The 18,333-nt window shown below is 40.0% G+C and overlaps 1 protein-coding gene across 1 annotated transcript in view; it reads left to right on the top strand.

Annotated features, from left to right (window-relative positions):
- The window catches only part of ece2a (endothelin converting enzyme 2a), a 102,769-nt gene that overhangs the window by 49,502 nt on the left and 34,934 nt on the right, over positions 1–18,333 (top strand). The window contains exon 3 of the mRNA XM_084732245.1: positions 2,006–2,289. Within this exon, the coding sequence (XP_084588371.1) occupies positions 2,006–2,289 (284 nt within the window). The remainder of the gene's footprint in view (positions 1–2,005; positions 2,290–18,333) is intronic.

Here is an 18,333-nt window from a genome sequence, read left to right as displayed (position 1 = left end):
CCTCTTTTTAGCTTCCCATAAGTCATATCTTGTTTGTCAGGCTGCCTCCTCCTCCTTGCAAAAAGTATTTTCCAAAGCTGTTGCTTGCTTTTGGCACGCGTGAAGAAAGATTAAAGTTATCTAAAATAACCTGTTGAGCCTGTGTAATTCAACCTCGACATATTCTCTCATATTCCAGCCATCCATAAAGAAAGTGTTCAACTATGTGAGTGTGACAAGCAGTGCTGACATATTTCCTCCCTTGTTTTGAAGCCAACGTCACGGGGAGAGCCATCAGGGGACGGCATGGCTCCAGTCCTCTGATGTCTGCAGCATGCACACACACACACACACTCACACACACGCACACACACACAATATTTGTGTGCATAAGCAACTAACACGCACTATCACTGCTAGAGTTTATTTGACACATCAGTCTCATGCTATATAGTGTCTTTGGCTGTCTGATTAAATCATGCCTTAATTTTAAATTATGTTGCACCAAACTTTAAAACTAGCTCAACTTTAACAAACATTACATGCAAATGTCTCTTTAAGCCTCAATTTTTACTCTAAACCGAGATTAAGTTTAATTCTGTTACACCTAAACTTTAACCTCCAATTTTAAAATGTGATCCGATATTAATTTTAAACTTAGACTTTAGGAGGTTTAACTTTGCTAAGTAACTTCCCCAGTCAGCAAACAATATACTGTTTTATTAACTTTTTAGCTAACTAGCAAACATATGTTTTTGATTTTAGCTAGCTAGCAAACAATGCAACATTTTCTTAACGTTCAGACATTTTGTTAACATTTTAGCTGCATGTCTTATACTTAATAGATCACAACAGAATGCAAATTCATTTTTTATTTATTCATTTTAATTTGGGTAAACAAATATAAATATCAATATTTACATATCAATTTAATTGTTAAAATTTGGTTTACATCAGTAGACCTGGACTTATTAAGCAGATAATAGTTTTGACTTGTGCAAAATCTGGATTTACTCATTTTAACCCTAGTTTTGCTAAACTCTCATTAGAATTGATCCTCAATTAAATGAATTCTTCGTTTGTGCACCCAGTCTTAATATATCCGTGGCTGGTGTTGCTTTTCTCTTTGTTATATTAATTCTGTTTTTATAGTTGCAAACTAACATCTGCTGCCTCTCAGTTGTTCATGTGTGTCTATACGTGTGAATGAATGTCTACTACGACTGTAGAACATATGGTTTCTACATGTACTGCACACACACACACACCTAAATAGGTTATAAATGTGTTGTTTGGCGTGTGAGGCTGCTAACTGAATCAGTCTTACACGCTTGCGCACACACACACTCATACACACATGGAGCTTTTGGAGGCTGGTAATTAGTCGAAGCGGTAAGGTGATAACAAGCGCCAGCCACACGTTTGCAACGGAGGTGTCAATGCCACCGTGCTGCCGGAAGTCACAGCCCCAACGATCACACGTTCTACCCCTCTTCCCAGGCGGATACCCTTAAATACAGATGTGCACGCACACATGTTTAATCAGTACAATATAACCATTTCCAAAGCTAAAACACATTAACTTAACTTTTTACTGAAACAGAATATGTGCATCAAGGTGGATTATATGACTCCCCCGTGTCCTCCTCCTACTGTTTCTTTACCATTTTTTCTTTTGCCTTCCTTCTCCACCCACTCCTCCTCCTCCTCCATCTACACGATCTATGAGTCATCTGATCCGAAAGGTGAGATGCTGCGTTCAGTAGATTATTTTCATCTTGTCTTGCCACGTGAGAGCTATCTCAACTTTTCTTTTGTCCTCTGTGACGGGCTACAAGTTGAAACCTTGTTGTTTTGTGCAGTCTGAGGTTTTCTCCCCATCCCTGCTCCATCATGAGTCCCAGCCATAGCAGCCTTTGTTGTCATGACAGAAACTCTTCCTTTAATCACATGTTGTGCTAAAAACACTTTCTTTCCTCTCCCAACATGTCTCAGGTATGCGTCTCTCACCTTCCTTTTTCTTTAGGGTGTGGAAACAGCAGTATGAGTGGCGACATGTACAACGCGGGCTACCACTCCATCACCAACATAGACTACTCCTCAGTGTGTATCAGTACAATGAGTGCCAGACACAGCAACTGCCCTGGTATGACCTGGCTTGAGATGGACGTTCGCCAGCTCTCCTTCCCCGATGCATCCTTTGATGTTGTTCTAGAGAAGGCCACACTGGATGCCATCATGGTCGAAGAGAAGACGCCCTGGGAAGTGTCCCCTCAGACTGCCTGTTTCATTCACAAGACACTCACTGAGGTATTGTTCCACATTAGGATGGATTTGTTTTTGTTTTTTTTTAATTTCTTATATGAAAGGTCAAGTAGTCATTTTACAGTTTGAATACCATAGCAATGAATTAAGCTTTTTCTCATTTGGTACAGCCTCAGTGTCTCTGTTCTGTTCCTGTGTCTTTGTGTTTGCACACTGCCGAACCTGATAGCCAAGTGGTTAGGATGCAAACCACATGGGTGCAAATGCCCTGAGTAGCAAGTCCACAGTTCAATACCTGGCTGGCTGAACCGTTGCTGCATGTCATTACCCTACTCTCTTTCCCCATATTGCCTGTCCCTCTCCACTATCACTATAGAACACAGACATAAATGCCCAATAGTAACCTTAAAAAAAATAAAAGATGCCAAACCTCAGCTGTCAAAGCTAAACACTTAAGTCCAACCTTCAAATTAGGGTTATGTAAGACTTCAACTTTTCAGCTGCAGAGCACAAATAATAGAGTACAGAGCAGCATTCAGACGTGCATAAGAAAGCTATCAATTTCTAACGTAGTTAAACAAGTTAAGCATCCAAGAGCAACGATGTAGAGCTTCAAACCACCAAAACAACACTCTGAAATGACCTCATGCGACTGCCAATGTACGCACTGCAGGTCTCAGGTAAGCAGCATGATTGGCATTATGTTTTTCCACCACACAGTTTACCTTTAGAAGAATTGTGAATGGAATTATAATGTTACTTATTTACTAATGGGAAAAATTACATTTTATAAATTTATCCTATTGTTAAAAGAATTCAAAGAATTAAACAAACAAAACATATCAAACATTTACTGTAGTTTGCAGAAAAAAATGGCCTGTTGTCTGTTAATGCTAAACCCTGCTGTAGGCCTTCATTTATCTCAAAACTGTAAGTGCAACTGACCTGAAAAGGGCCTGTGAATATCTAAACAAACCCATTAGCTCTCTTCAGATTCAGGGCTGCGATTTGGTTTAGACTTATGGGTCTGACCCAGTCCGGACTCTGAACAAGCAAGACCCGAGAACCTGCAGTTAATTCCACCCAATTTTGTTCAGGGTCCAACAGCTATGGTGTAGTGAAAGTGGTTAACAGATTTTGTTTGCTAGAGCACTGCCTCTAATTGACACTTTTGGCCACACCGAGTCAAACCAAGTCTTGCTGATTTGTAGTTTCATATCCTCTTATAATGCACTAAGCTGGGCTGAGTTGTGCAGATGACCTTCTCCTCCTAAAACAAGTGTGAACCTCAACTCACGACTTTGTAGGACAGCGGAGAGAGTCTCTGTGTGTTCTCTCTGTGCTTTTTGTAGCTTCTAACTAAATCTCTTCATTTTAAAGTTTAGTTTCTCTCCTGCATTGTTGTTTGTACCTCAGGCACATGATTTATTTTACTGTTTCATGTCCGCTTTCAGCTGCATAGGTGTTGTGTTAAGTTACTGCTGATGAAAAAACATTATTTCTAGTGTTTAATCACCATTTTACCACAGCTCAACCAGAGCAAAGCTTGCCTTGAGTTAAAAGACAGACCTCCAAGCGGGTAGTCCTGTTGTAGTGGAGATGCAAATCCCTGTTGGCTGACATGCCGAGTCAAATCAGGTCAAGCCAAGCCAGCACAAGTGCAGTTCTTCTGCATAGTACTCTGGTTACAAGCAAAAAGTTTGGCTGCTAACACATAGGATTCAGAAACTTCCATAGCCTGATTCACCTCTGTACTGCAGCAGTTGGAAGATGTTTCACCTTGGGAGACAATTTTTTGACATGGTAGTCATAGACAAACACAAAGCCTCTACCTGACAGTATTGAACAAGCCACAAGAGTCTTTACACGCCTACTGTATGATGATTTGATTTGTTCTGCCACAATAAGAGTTTATCTGTAAGTGACTTCTCTGTGACAGTGGAAATCGGTAATAGTGGCACTTTACATTTCCACTCCATCCCCACAGCCCATCAGTTGACTTTCGTTACGTCGAGTGCCCTTCAGCTGCTGGCGGCAGCACTAACCACCACTGTGTCAATGTGACAATGACAATGTTTTGGCCATTAGCCATGCTTGACCTTGACACACTAAGACAAGAGAACACTGCTATCAGCTGAAGTAGGTGAATCTGCCGAGCTGTGAATGGAGAAGAATTACTCATGACTGCAGTGTTTGGAGCACAGCTTATCAAGTTATAATTCAAACTTTAGTTTGTAATTACAGGTATAGTTTAGGCTCAATACACCAACTGAATATATAATTAGACTAAATGCAATAGTGGGAAAGGTCAGATTGTGTGAATCATTTTAATGGAAGCAGATAGATAGGACTAAGTGCAACTAATGTTGATGCAAATTTAAAAAATTATACATGAATGAAAATATCAGGGTGCTTTTCAGTTGAGAATATTCCACGAAAATGTTGCAGTCAGTCAGTTACCTCCACGGTGTTTGTGCTGGTGATTTTGATTTGGCATTAAGTAATGTAGTGAATTAGTGCTGAAAGAAATTGCCAGTAAATTTATGAGAGAATTGACAGAAAATTATTACAGTTTGACAAATACGTGCAGGTGCTCAAGCATGAAAGCAGCCCAATTCACATCCTGCTGCTGGTTTCACTCTGATCAACAATTTTTGGTGGTAACATGGAAAGAATCATAGTAATGTGCAAACAAAGTCCTTGTAAAATACAACTACCTGCTTGTCATTCAAGTGAGGCGGCAGAAGCACCACAAATGAACATTAAAAACTGTTAGACTGGATTTGATCCAGTAAAATTTGCTTTTTGTGCTGGAACAAAAAGTAGACAGGACAGAAAAAAAGTGCTGGCAGGGTTGTTTGAATACATGGCAGGAGCTAGCATAGGATTGGAGTTTATTTTGCTAGCTGTATTGTCATTCCATTCCATTACATGGTTACACTCAGTGCAGCTAAACTATTTCCTTCATTCTTCGCTATTTGTATTGTTTCGTCATACAGTAATACAAACTGTCAGCACTATACTAAAAGTTATAAACTATTAGTTAGTAAACTATTAGTATTTACTGAATCAGATGTCAGTTAAACCTTCCTGAGTTCCAACCCTTTTTGAGATGTGCTCTAATGTCATTTGACAAACTCAACTTCTTATTTACTTGACTTCAAAATATGCTAAGTGCTAGACTTCGAGTGCTAGACTCGAATAACCACTTGAGTCTGGCTTCAAAAGCGAATTAATCCTCATATACTGCCATTATTTAAAAAAACACATTTACAGCAGAAATAAACATGTTTACAGATTGGTTAAAAAAAAGGTCTTAATGGCTTATTCCCCAGAGTCATGACAACTGTACATGGAGGGATTTTTTTTTTTTTTAATAAGTCAAGTATGCTGGCTTTGAGTGACAGGTGGTTGCTTTCACAGATTGTTAGCCGAGTCAGGTGCTGCCAAGATGGTCAACTTATCCCGAGTGTGTCTAAGGCTCTTTGGAAACCTATGGGTGATGGGAAAATACAGCCGTGTTTTAAAAAGTCTATGGTTTGTCATCACCTCCTGGTACTTGCATGATGCATTTCTTGTTTGGTTCATTCAACATTTGGTTCAACAAACGGTCATCCCTGAGAGAAGACAATGCCTGAAAAATGGTACCAGACTTAAGTATTTAAAGGATCTTTTGATCACCTCAAATCAACTCAAGTTTTAATGCTGCAAGCTTAACCAGGGACAAGCTTGACTCAAGAAGTAAACAAAGGCATATACTTTGCTGTATGTGGGCCAAGTTTTTAAGGACAGCGTCTGACAATAGTAACACACACAGACACACACACTCATGCATCGAAGAAATAGACAGTGTCCTGGGTGTTTTCCTCCAGCAGGAGGAAGCATTAAAGGAGGATCAGTGAGTGTGTTTGGGGGACAGATGGGAGGATTTGACTTCCCTTCAAAAGAAGTGAAGCTGAACTCATGAAGCGGCCCTGTGTGAGAGCCATTACTGTAAGAGAGCCGCGATCTTCTCACACTCGTCGTCACCTGCTTCCCCTCACACCATCTTTTCTTCTCACTTCAGCCTCTCACTCCGTTTTTCCCCTCATTTCCACATTTGTTTCTCTCACCTGCTCTGTGCTCGGGGCTGTGCGGAGATGAGAATGTGTGATTGTGTTCATGTTGTCTTTCTGCTGCACCCTGCGCATCCTTGTGTGTGCAAATACTGGTGTATGTGCGTTTGTAATCACAGAGAAGTCAATAGTCCTCTGCGCTGGTGTATTTTTGCTCTCTCGCTGTGACTTGTATGGGTACAGCAGTCACGATTCTAGCTTATGCGCGTGTATGTATGTGTGTGTTTTGCAGGAACGTGGGAGGTGGGTTCATAGCCTAGTTTAATTTCTTACAAAAAACATTCTCACCAAACAGGGACAGACAGACGGAGAGAGATGAGAAAGGCGAGAAGGAAGGAAAGAAACGGCTCTGAAGAAGCAGGAAAATGGTGGCGAAAATGGGAAGAGATCCCTGAAGAATCTTTTGCTGAATTCACACACAATTAAAGGAGGGACAGAAGGGAAAAGGAGAAAGAGGAGAGTGGGGAAAGGGGATGACAGCACACAAGAAAGAGAGAAGGAGAAGGAGCGGGAGACAGAAACTGAGACTGACAGAAAGCTAATGAGCAGTGTGCCAGTGTGAGACCGATGGGAAGAAGGTAGCAAAGGAGTGGGAGAAAGAGAAAGAGGGAGGGGAAGGAAAAGAGTGGAGTGCACTTTAAAGGAACAATATGTGGTAATTGCAGCATCCAAAAATGGGTACTGCAGTCCAAATAGCAAGTTGGTTCCACAGACTGTATATTAAATGGGTTGAAATCCTGTTTAATCTTCTGTCTATGGTTGAAGCCAGTTGTCTGCTCCCTCCTCCGCAGACTCAAGGAAGCTCAGGCATCCTGCAGGAATACTGCAGGAGTGCAGGATGCATGCAACATTGTAATAACAAACAACGACAAGTCCACAACATTATCCATAAATCTAAAACAACACACTGGAGTTGGAGTTCAGTGATTTCCTGTCTTATTATTACTAATAAATTCTATTAACTCATAAACAGACACTTACTCATTCTGCAAACAGTCTGCATGAATGAAACATGAAACAGATAAGCAATAACACAAATAATGCGTCAAAATAACCTTTTTTTAAACTATAAAAAGGAGGACACAGCGGCTGTAGTGTTGTTGCCAGGGAAGTTAGTATTTCAACACAGCATGTTTCCTTAATCTCTGATGATATATTATGGTCTGTCTTGATTTATTACAGTAAATATATTACAGATTTCTCTTTTAATCTAAATTCTGCTTTGAGTGTTTCTTTGTCACCAGCATATTTCTTTTTTTTTCTTACCTTGACATGTTTGCTTTTGTAATCAATAATCCATGCCATGATAACAAAGCATGCAAATACATGTTTCAGTATGTTGAGATAATGAGACACAAAGGCAAAAGCCTGCACAGAATAAACAGATGCACCAGAAATCAGAGCTGCAAAAACATCCTCACACAGTCATCGCTGGTCTCTATCACACTGTATCATGGCACGATAGGTGTACCAACAAATACAGCTTTATTTTTGCACACACACACACACACACACACACACACACACACACACACACACACACACACACACACACACACACACACACACACACACAAACTAAATCTCACAGTAGAGGCCTTGGTGCACTGAGGTGTGAAATTTATTTCACAGCCTGACATGCTCTGTGAATCACTCTTACTGTTGCTATGGAGACTCTTTCGTTGGATATCATCTCAGACTAACACTTTTAATTGCTAACCTTTAGTCCTGTTTAAAGAGGTAAAGACTAGTCCTTGGGATTGTTCAAAGAGGTAAGAGGCCGTTTTGAAGTCATCTTGTTTTTCAGTTTAAGAAAGTAAATATCAGTCTGTGGTTTAATGTGAAACTGTATTTATATATGTGGAGGTTTTTTTCTTTTTCGTCCTTCACTGGGCAGTCAAAGTGCAGAGTCAGCTGAAGGACAGTGTCTCTGGAGTGTCAAGGCCACTGAAGTGGACTTGTTAATAATGCAAGGTTGAGAATTTTAGCCAAGTCTACAAGTTTGGTAATTCTGCGCACTGTCAGTAAGATATTAGTGAGAGAATCTGAATTAAAGCCAAGTCATTGCTGTGTGCAAGAGATGAAAACATTAAAGCTGAAAATGTAAAACTTTACATGAGAGTTGTCAGCATATTCTGCAAACCACTTGAGGCGCAAAATGTAAACTTTTCTGAAACTAAGAACAGCTCTTTTTGTTTGTGGTCTATAAGTGGAAGTTTAAAGGCTTTCAGAAGCCCAAGGGGTTGTTAAAAGATTTGCAAAGTGTTTGTAAAGTGTCACTTTAATGACAAGACATTTCAAGCCTGCCATGAACATCATGTGTCATGAACAATTCAGGATTAGTCAGACATTGAATCATGTAGTTTGATCTAGGGCTCCACAGTTAAACAAAATATTATCAAACTGCAATATGGTGAAGTTCAATATCCAAATTACAGAAGCTGCTATTTTATACATGTATTTATGTATATGTATATATATATATATATATATATATATATATATATATATATATATATATATATATATATATATATACATATATATATATATGTATATATATATATATGTATATATATATATATATATATATATATATATATATATATATATATATATATATATATATATATATATAGATAGATAGATACATATGTACCACACAGTTTATAGGCACATCTAATTTATTTGAAGAGGTTCAAGTAAAGCATCACTTTGGCTTGAGCAGTATAAGATATTATGGTATACCAGAGTATTTAGAAATCCCAAAGGTATGATTTTCAGCACCATCAAAAATAAACTGGTATGAAGATGATTTACAGAGATGCTGTATTTTACTGTGACTAGTGAGCTTAATGTTACAGGACTAGTAAAAGAGAAACATGCCTCTGCCCCAGTATGGGTGTATTTTGGGTTTAATATCCACATGATTTCTTTCAACTACCAGTCTGCCGCCACCACCTGCACATCATCTCCATTCGGCCCACTGATGTGTGGGTATTCGCTGCAGTAACAAGTGTCATTGGGTCCTACAGCAAGAATCTATGGCAATTATTTCCTATGTATTCATTATTCTATTGGCCCTAAGTATTTAAACCCAGCTAGACTTATCTAAGTAGGCTAATTGCATATTAGACACACAGCATTGTATGCCAGACAATGTCATACATGGAACAATGGCTTCTTTCACCAGCAGCTCAGCCTTTACTTCTTTTTTTTGTACACAATCACCATCATATACCATACATAGAGATAACGGCAAAGTCTAGCATTTTTACATAATGTCATAGAAAAGGTGTACCTTCCCTTCTGTGTTTTGTTTTGTACATGACTCAGTTCTGATCATTCATAAGATTTGTGTGCTTGGTTTCCGGCACATTTTAACCAAACAGAGACTTTCACTGAGACTGAGCATAATTTAAGCGTGCGAGGAGTTGGAGATGGAATTCCCACCTCCGCTGGACAAATACATTGAAAAAGATAAAACTGCGTACCCACCCACCCATCATGGTGGAGAGGCTCGTGTCATGACATCATCCAGAGACATTCATTGACATTGATTGGTTGTCCCTGGCTCCTGCTGTGGAGAGTTCTCCCCTGCTCCATTACCGGGAAGCTTGGACGCCTGCCGGGAAGAAGGCCCCAGGGGAACATTCATCTTAGGACACACACACATAAATGGCATAGCAGTTATGTGCACACACACATAAGCTTTAGTCTTATTTCTAAGACTTGGTGAAATATATTCTTTAGAGCTCAAATAATACTGAACATTCAGTGTGTTTGCATGTGTGTGTCTGTCTGTGTCTTGATGTCGGCATGTTTTCATTGCTGTTTGAACCTTTTGTACCAGATAAAGTGGATTACACCAATCCACTTTATTGTCTCTGTCCTTCTCTTGCTTTTCACACTCTCCCTTTTCTATCTCACCTCGTTCCATGTTCTTGTAAAAGCTGAAGCCTAAAAAAGACCAGAAATCAAGTGCAATTTGTAGGCTTTCACTTAATTTGGAACATTTTTAACATGGACTTACACTTGGAGTTTTTGTTGTTTGCCCTATCCATATAGGATTTTAATGCTTGTCTGTATTTTGCTCCATAAAATTCTAAAGTTTCTTAGCAACACTGACATAATTTTTGTAAAATTTTAAAAGGTTTTGCAGTATAAGCATTGTCACTGAAATTGTTTGCAGTAACATAAATTTGCAACAGCTTTGAATTGCACCAACAGAAATTTAAAAAGCTGTGGGCTCTTTTTTTTTTTTAACACGTGGCCACATAAATGCAGGCTTGTGGTATAGGTGGATGTGACTGACTTTGTTTTCAGCTTTGAACGTCAACAGGCCAACGGCACGGGCACAGAGCCAAAATGAGCTAGTTTAATACCCAAGTTGAATCTGTTTTAACACATTACAATGTGTACCACCTCAGTCATCATCGTACTGAGGAAAGTACCGTTTGACCTGCAAAATACTGTAAGCAAATAGGTACAAGTGGCAACAAATTGAATAGAATGTCAAGTCAGAAAACAATATATCACCTGACATGCACATATTTTTGAGGATTTGGTTAGACTTATATCAATTAAAAATAAACTTTAACAGTTAAATAATGGCAACAGTCTCTATAATTATGTGAGACATTTTTGTCTTATTCTTTGTTGTTGCTTATCAGCCAACACTTTCGATCATACCAATATCTTTGTGATGACGTAAAATAGACCCAAAAATAACACCCTTGTTAGTCAGGTTGTAGTTACAATCTTTGTAATCTTCGTGCAGGGGATTTCGAGGTCTGACACCACCTCCTGGTACTACTCAAAAAAAAAAAGTTTAAATTAACGGATTTTATCTCTTCTATTAATATTCATTGTCTTATGTCAGTTTGGAACCATGGTTCCTATTTCACTTGAAAAGGAAGGTAAGTGTTGCCATGCAGTCAGTTAGTTTGCTCTTAAGTACAACCTTTATGCTGTATTTCTTTACATTTTGGGACATTGGCACCATTAATAGTATGCTGGACTTTAAGCAGTTCCTGTTTGCAGTCGCCCGTAAATGTAAGGTAGTGATGTGTGTACTGCAGTTACAACCGGGGATGCTGCAGTTATTCCCCCGACCGGGTCATAAAAATTAACATTCTGATTAATAGTCAGTGTGTCGCAGGTGGGAAAGAGTGTGTCTCTCCAGAGAGAGGGGGGCTGTGTGGACATTTACACACAAGACAGCAGCATAACTTCTTTGATTATTTAATTATTTTTCAAGTTTATAGATGGTTGTTCAGCTTGTGCTGCTTGACAGAGTTTAAAAGGTAATATATCCCACAGAGACAGGTAGAGGTGTGGGTGCGGGTCTTTAACTTGTAGAAAGTAATACATTCGGGTGAATGGTGGGTGGATGATACAGACATGCAGACTCAGATGATGAAGTCAGAGCCCATCCATGAATCACTAATGTACAGACAGCTGTCAGTGGATTACTTTGATACTGAAGAAAAATTCCCAGGCAAGCTCTGCAGATATAAGGAGCTAGAGATAATTATACCCTTGGAGAGTCTAAGGGCTCTAACTTCCACCTGGCACAAAACTGTTGTTGTCATTTTCCTGTCCAGGGCCCGTATTGTGTAGGTAGCAATTGTAAGTGTGCCCATTGGTCAGGAGGTGTGGTCAGGCTCAGTGTAAGGGCATCAATATCTTGAGACAGCAGAAAGCTATCGTGCTATTGACCTACAAAAACTTGGTGGAAAGTCTGCAGTGCAATTTAAAGGACACTTTATTTTGATATTAAGATGCACCTACATAGGCTTGTTTACAATGCACAGGGAGAAACTCCATCCTATTTCACCAACCTGCAGCCTATCCGCTGTTAATCACAATGTTAACTTTTATGGACCAGCCGGCAGCTACAGGAACAATACTGCCACAGGCAGGTGCACCTGGCTCTTAAAGTGAATGGGAGACAACACTCTGGTTTAATTCATGTTACACCCGAAACACACCTTTGATTACTTAAGAGACTAAATACAACCCATTTGTACCTTGCATCTTACTTAGTGCCAAGATTAAGTGCTGTTTAAATAGCAAAGTGGAGTTGGACACTTAATGCATGTGCACCATGCATTTTAGACCACACGTTATAGTTTGTCTCAATAGGGCCTCAGTCACACTACTTTCAAAATATGTGTATCACGTCTGTGTGTTTGGATTTGACTGAGTTGTGACTCCAAGAAGGAGTGTGAATTTTGACGGAAAATGTGGAAATTGGGTGCTGAGGGTTTTTAAGGACCTTAATTGGGCCTCATGCAGTATCATTGCCTGGTGGGACATCTTTACCTCTCGTGACATCTCTCCCTCTGTGTCACCCACACCTCTCAGTTTAAAAACTCCTGTCTAAGTGGAGCAAAATTAAGTTGGTCCCTGTAGGTCTATAAAAGTTTAGGAAGGAAGGAAGCTGTTAGTCTCAGCAGCCAAAGTGATGGAGTCAGTGAGTCAGTAAACTTTAAAAACATGATTAATGCTGATGGCAGCTGAAACATATTTTTTTTTACATCACTGCTTGTGTGTTTGTGTTTATGTACAAGACTTGTGAGCCCTTTCCTCCCACGTCTTTTTTACACATATACATGCTCTTGTTTTTGTGTGTGCACATCCCAAACTGCAGATCTGTACATGTGTTTCCTGCATGTTTTTGTGTTCGTATGCTTGAGTTTGCGTGCCTGCAGGCTCCTTTGCATGTGTATGTGTGTATATGTGTTTATTGCCGTGCATGTTTTTTTTTGTATATTTCTGCATTCCTACGTGCATACCTCTTTGGTTAGGGTGTGTGTGTGTGAGTGTGTGAGAGAGAGAGAGGGGGCTGGCCCGATGAACCCTCTCCTCTCCGGCTCCAGCAGAGGGAAAGTAGAGCAGTGGAGCACACGTGAGGGAAGGGGAGCGTGGGTGATTGCAATTCTGGTTGCGCATGTGTAGAGATGTGAGGAGGGGATCAAAGACGGAGTGTGCGAGTGCATTTGTGTACCCTTGCAGAAATTCTTTTTATTTATTTATTTTTTTTCTCTTGTCTATCCACGCGCTTCTGTGTGGGCGTACAAAGCATTTGTATATTCACACATCTACATGAGCTCTTACTTCTTTCTATATTGTATGTGTGTGTGTGGTTTGTGTGTGTATGTGTGTGTCAGGGATGGACCGCTGAGCCGAGGCCTCCCGGCTCTCCAGAGATTTTCACACTGGTCAGGCATGATTCTCTGCACGTGCTCAGTCATACATACTCTCACCACACACACTGGCAGATGGCATGCTCCAAACACGCACCACCAAAACAGCACATACGTCCATTGTATAATACATTTATTGCATGCCTCATTCAGCGTATATAGACATTTAATATCAGAGTATGTTTGTGTTCTACCAGTGGTCATTGTTAGCTTCAGCCAGGCTGCTTCTTTTTTGTTTGGCTTGTGTGTAATGATTTAAAAGAGCAATATGTAACAATTGTGTGTTCAAAAATGAGGGCTGCTGTCCAAATTTGGAGGCATAGGCTGTATATTATAAATGCATATAGGTTGAAATACTATGTAATATAGGATGTATGGTTGAGGCAAGTTGTTTTCACCCCACCTCGCTTGAGACCTGGCAGGAACGTTGCATTGACAATGACAAGTGACAGTGTGACCTACACTGTAAGTTGATCAGCTGTTTTTAAATGTCAGTTGTCTGTCAATGTAAAGCTAAGCCTGTTATCCTGAAAACAAAAGCCCACTGCTCTGAAAATACCGCAACTATGGTGTTGTTCTCAGAGCAGCCAGTATTTCAATTAACCATGTTTCCTTAATTTCTGATGACATCATGGTAATTTTACAATTTATTCTATATTTATATATTATAGATTTCTTTTAAAAATGCATTTTCAAAAAAAAAAAATCTTCTTTAATGAAGAATTTAGTGAGGAAAAAAATGGATTAAAGAGACAAACACATGCACTTGTGGTCTTAGGATCATTAGATATATTTGTTGCAAGTGATCACAGTCAATAAAACGGTTTTCTCATTTACTTCCTTCCATTTGTGCACATTTTCTACATAGTCGCTCTTGTCTTCTGTCCCACTTTCAGCCTAAGTCCTCTCTGCACTGTTCACCTCGTGCTCGCTCATTCTATCTGTGGATACTTTAGTTAATCCAGCGTTAAGGTTTGTCCCAGCTGTGAATAGGGAAGCCCCTGGAGCCAGACACAATCCCTCTGTTCCCTTTTACACACATACTCTCCCTCTCTCCCCATCACTCCCTCCAACTCTCAAATACACACGCGCACAAAGACCGTTTCACGTTTACAAGACTGTCCACATGGATGTATCGTGTCCTGGAATGTGCTGACATGGGTTGGCAGATGCAAGTTAAACATGAGTCATTGCTAAATCTCATAAATGTGACTACATGCTTTAATGCACACATGATGCATTCACACACACTTTTTGCACGCACACACAATGGTGATTGTGTCAATCCTGTAGCTCTTTGTCATGTCATCTGTGCACTGATTGCAGTGTTATTGTGGGAGAAATTGTGTGGCCAGATTTTTTCCCTCTTTTCGTAATACGTGCAAATTCTGAGCACAGGTCAGAGATTATAATTTACACAGACAAGCCTTTAGTGGTGTGCGTATTAGAGAGAGAGGGAGATTTAGAATATGGTTTTACATATGTGCATGATACTGAGGGCTAAAGTTTAAAAAGAAGAGCGAGGGAGGAGAATTAGAAACCAGCAACACAATACACACTGTAACAGACCTGAAGAGGAAAATGAGGAGAATGGCTGTGCAGCCTGGTCAGATATCTTTTAAATTAAAACTAAATTGCTATTTACCCACAATTTGAAATGAAATACATTTTTAACACACACATGAAGTAAAGAAAACTTTGATTCTGTCAGAAAAAAGTCATAAAAACACTTAAAAACATACCTGTGCCACTGCAGGGAGGGGCAAGCCCAAATCAAGTAAACATGCGACATGTGCACACGCATTCACACACACACACACGCACACACACACGTCCTGCCCAGCTCGGCGTTGCCTAGGCGACTGGTATCGACTACAGAGCACTGTTCCTATGGAAACAACGGATGCCTAAAGGAGGAAGATCATTAATTGGAATAAGAGAATATAGGAGAGAGGGATGAGGAAGACTAGAGACAAGGGACAGGAGGAGGATAATGAGGGAGAGAGCAAGTGTAGCTCGGTAGAGGTGTGGTCAGAAAACCTGAAGAAAAAAACTTGGAAATAAATGATTACGAAAAGTGTTTTTACTGTCAAGTTTTCCGTTCAGTTTTTCTGTTTGTTTATCCAGGTGACATGAGAGAAACACAACTTGGTAGGTAGTGAAACAGTGGGGAAATCCATATTTAGAGTGGGAAAGTGTGTGGAAAATCAATGTAGGCCATTGTGAAGTGGAGTAGAGTACACCTTTTGAAAAAGGTTAGTAGACTACACAAATCTCCCAGGAGTGTATGTGTGATTGTGTGTGAGGAAGTTTTTATATTCTTGAGCACGTCACACCTTCTCACCGATCAGTTCCCAAACTTTTTAGTCTGACATAGCTCCTCAGCCCGTCACAAGTTCAAGTACCCCTTCATTAACACTTAACATCATGTTCTAAATGTGTTCATATAAACAAATTTTAAATCAGATCTTACTTGACACTGTTGATTATATAAAAGTAGACCATTTTCATACAAGACATCATCACCCTGGAATTGTTGATGTTAAGGCTTAGTCTTGTTTTTGTTTTTTTTTGTTCAGTAGTTCCAGTCGAGTTTGCATTCTTACTACACTACTTAGATGTTTCAGCTATTTATCCATTAGATATCTTACTCAAAATGCTGAAAAAACATGGCAGTGCCTAGTAACTTCCTGGAGTTTCCATTGGTTGCCTGGCAACCTGTCCTTTTGTACACTTCGACAACATGTTAATTAGTGAGATTTAGAGGTGCTTGTGCTCAGATTTTGTTTCATTTGGACAGCAAGGCCACACGAGCTGCTTTCCCCTGTTTCCAGTCTTTGTGCTAAGCTAATGCTTGGCCACACTGGTTGAGTTTAAAAGTCGGTACTGCTCACACTACACAACTTTCTGTCTTGTAATTGGGAATCTCAAAGGCGTTGGCTGACAGGGGGTCAAGATATAGGAGATTGGTGGGGCACACATTACCTGCGCCTCAGCATTCATCTGAATGCTACTGATTTCAACCTCTCGGTGGCAGCAGAGTGCAAGCGGCTCAATCCACATCTGCCAATTAATGCGTCAGAGTGAGATGTGTTGATAGTTGGGGGAGTTTAGTACGTCAGCAGCTAGAATGGAGACATAAAATTAAGTGAAGTCACTATAAATAACGTCTTTTGAGAAAAGAACATTACAAGAGAAGCTCAGAGTTAAAGAGCCTGGATCTGATCAGCCCAACATCATAAACCAACAACAACCAGATAATCAGAGGAAGATGATAAACCCTCTGTGGAGATCATAGTGACAGTGTAACTCAGCAGCAGCTGGGCAACAAGTGCCTCACACTGGGACCAGGTGATCTCAGGGTCTGCTGCTCTTTAATCCAAACCCTACGTCTTCATTTTCTAAGGCCTACGAGTGTATTTCTGTCATAGGTGATGCATTTTAGCAATAAAAAGGAGAGAAGTAGCTGCACATGTGCAGCCGATGCCATAGCAACAGGGGGCTTTTGTCACCAATCTCTAAAAACTGTCCGCAGGTGGAAAATGAGAGCTACAGTCCTGTTGTATGAACTCAGCATAGGCTCACCTTCTGCCAGCTGTAGCCTTATTATTCATGGACAGACATGAGTGTGGTATCGATCTTATCATCTAACTCTCAAGAAAAAAATCAATGCATATTTCCCAAAATAAAAACCCTTGCTTTACCAAAATTTACCAAAAGCATTTAATGCTTTCCAAAGGTGCATATTATTGTATGGCTACTTTCACCCCCAGCCATAGTTGCTGTTGCCTTTAGTTTCATATTCTGCAGAAATGGAAGGAAATAGGACAAATAAGTAATGGAGATAAGATTGTTATAACGAGCTTCTTCTCTGTTGCTTGTTTGGCCCCTCTGCAGTGTTCCTTCATCATTATTCCTGAGTTTAAGAAGTATTACACAACTGTGGCACACATACTGTAACATGCACAAATTATTGTCTATGCAATCACAGAAAGCTGTACGCATTTCTATTTACATTTGTTTTTCTAATTTACATCCACGCACTTAAACAAAAACTGCCCACACTGTAAACCTTTAAATGTGTTATTTTGTATTATTCATGAAGGCTGCACTGTTCCTCTGTTGGCTGCAGTGTCTGGAAGATTCTTCGATAGGATGCACTCTCCCTCTCCCTTTCTGCCTTCATCCCTATCTTTCCTCTCTTTTGTTCTTTGATCACAGAGTGTTAGAATGCAGGAGAATCGATACACACACTTTTCTCTCATTAAGGCCTTTCAAAGTCAGAGAGGAGGGGGGGGTGGGGAAAAGAAAAGGAGAAAAAGCTTAGTGATTATCTGTTACTGTTTCATTCTCCTGTTGAAAGTTATCATTTTAGTTGAAGAGGGTTTAGGAAGACAGGCTTGCATTCCTTCCAGTCGACACCCCTCATCATCATCATCATGTTGTCTCCAATTACACTTCATGGAGAATGTATTCTGTCATGCAATGCACATTAAAAGATCAAGAACTCAAGCAAACCTGCAGGCTTATGTTCATGTGAGCCACTTTGGTCTCTGACATAACAGGATCGACCCACAGACCTTTTTTTCTGTGCAGTACATATGTGTTCGAATATCTGGGGAATCCGATACGCATTGTGCATGTAGGAGAATAATCTGTTTGTTTGTGTGTTTGTGCACTGGCATGTGTTCATGCATGTGTTTGCAGGAGTGATCATTTAAGTGTGTTTGTGTGTGTGTGTGTGTGTGTGTGTGTGTGTGTGA

The sequence above is a fragment of the Lutjanus erythropterus genome, chromosome 12 (genome assembly GCF_056507025.1).
Source record: "Lutjanus erythropterus isolate fLutEry1 chromosome 12, fLutEry1.hap2, whole genome shotgun sequence".
NCBI classification, from domain to species: Eukaryota; Metazoa; Chordata; class Actinopteri; order Lutjaniformes; family Lutjanidae; genus Lutjanus; species Lutjanus erythropterus.
Note: the sequence above shows the minus strand (reverse complement) of the source record. Positions and strands in the feature narration are given on the sequence as shown.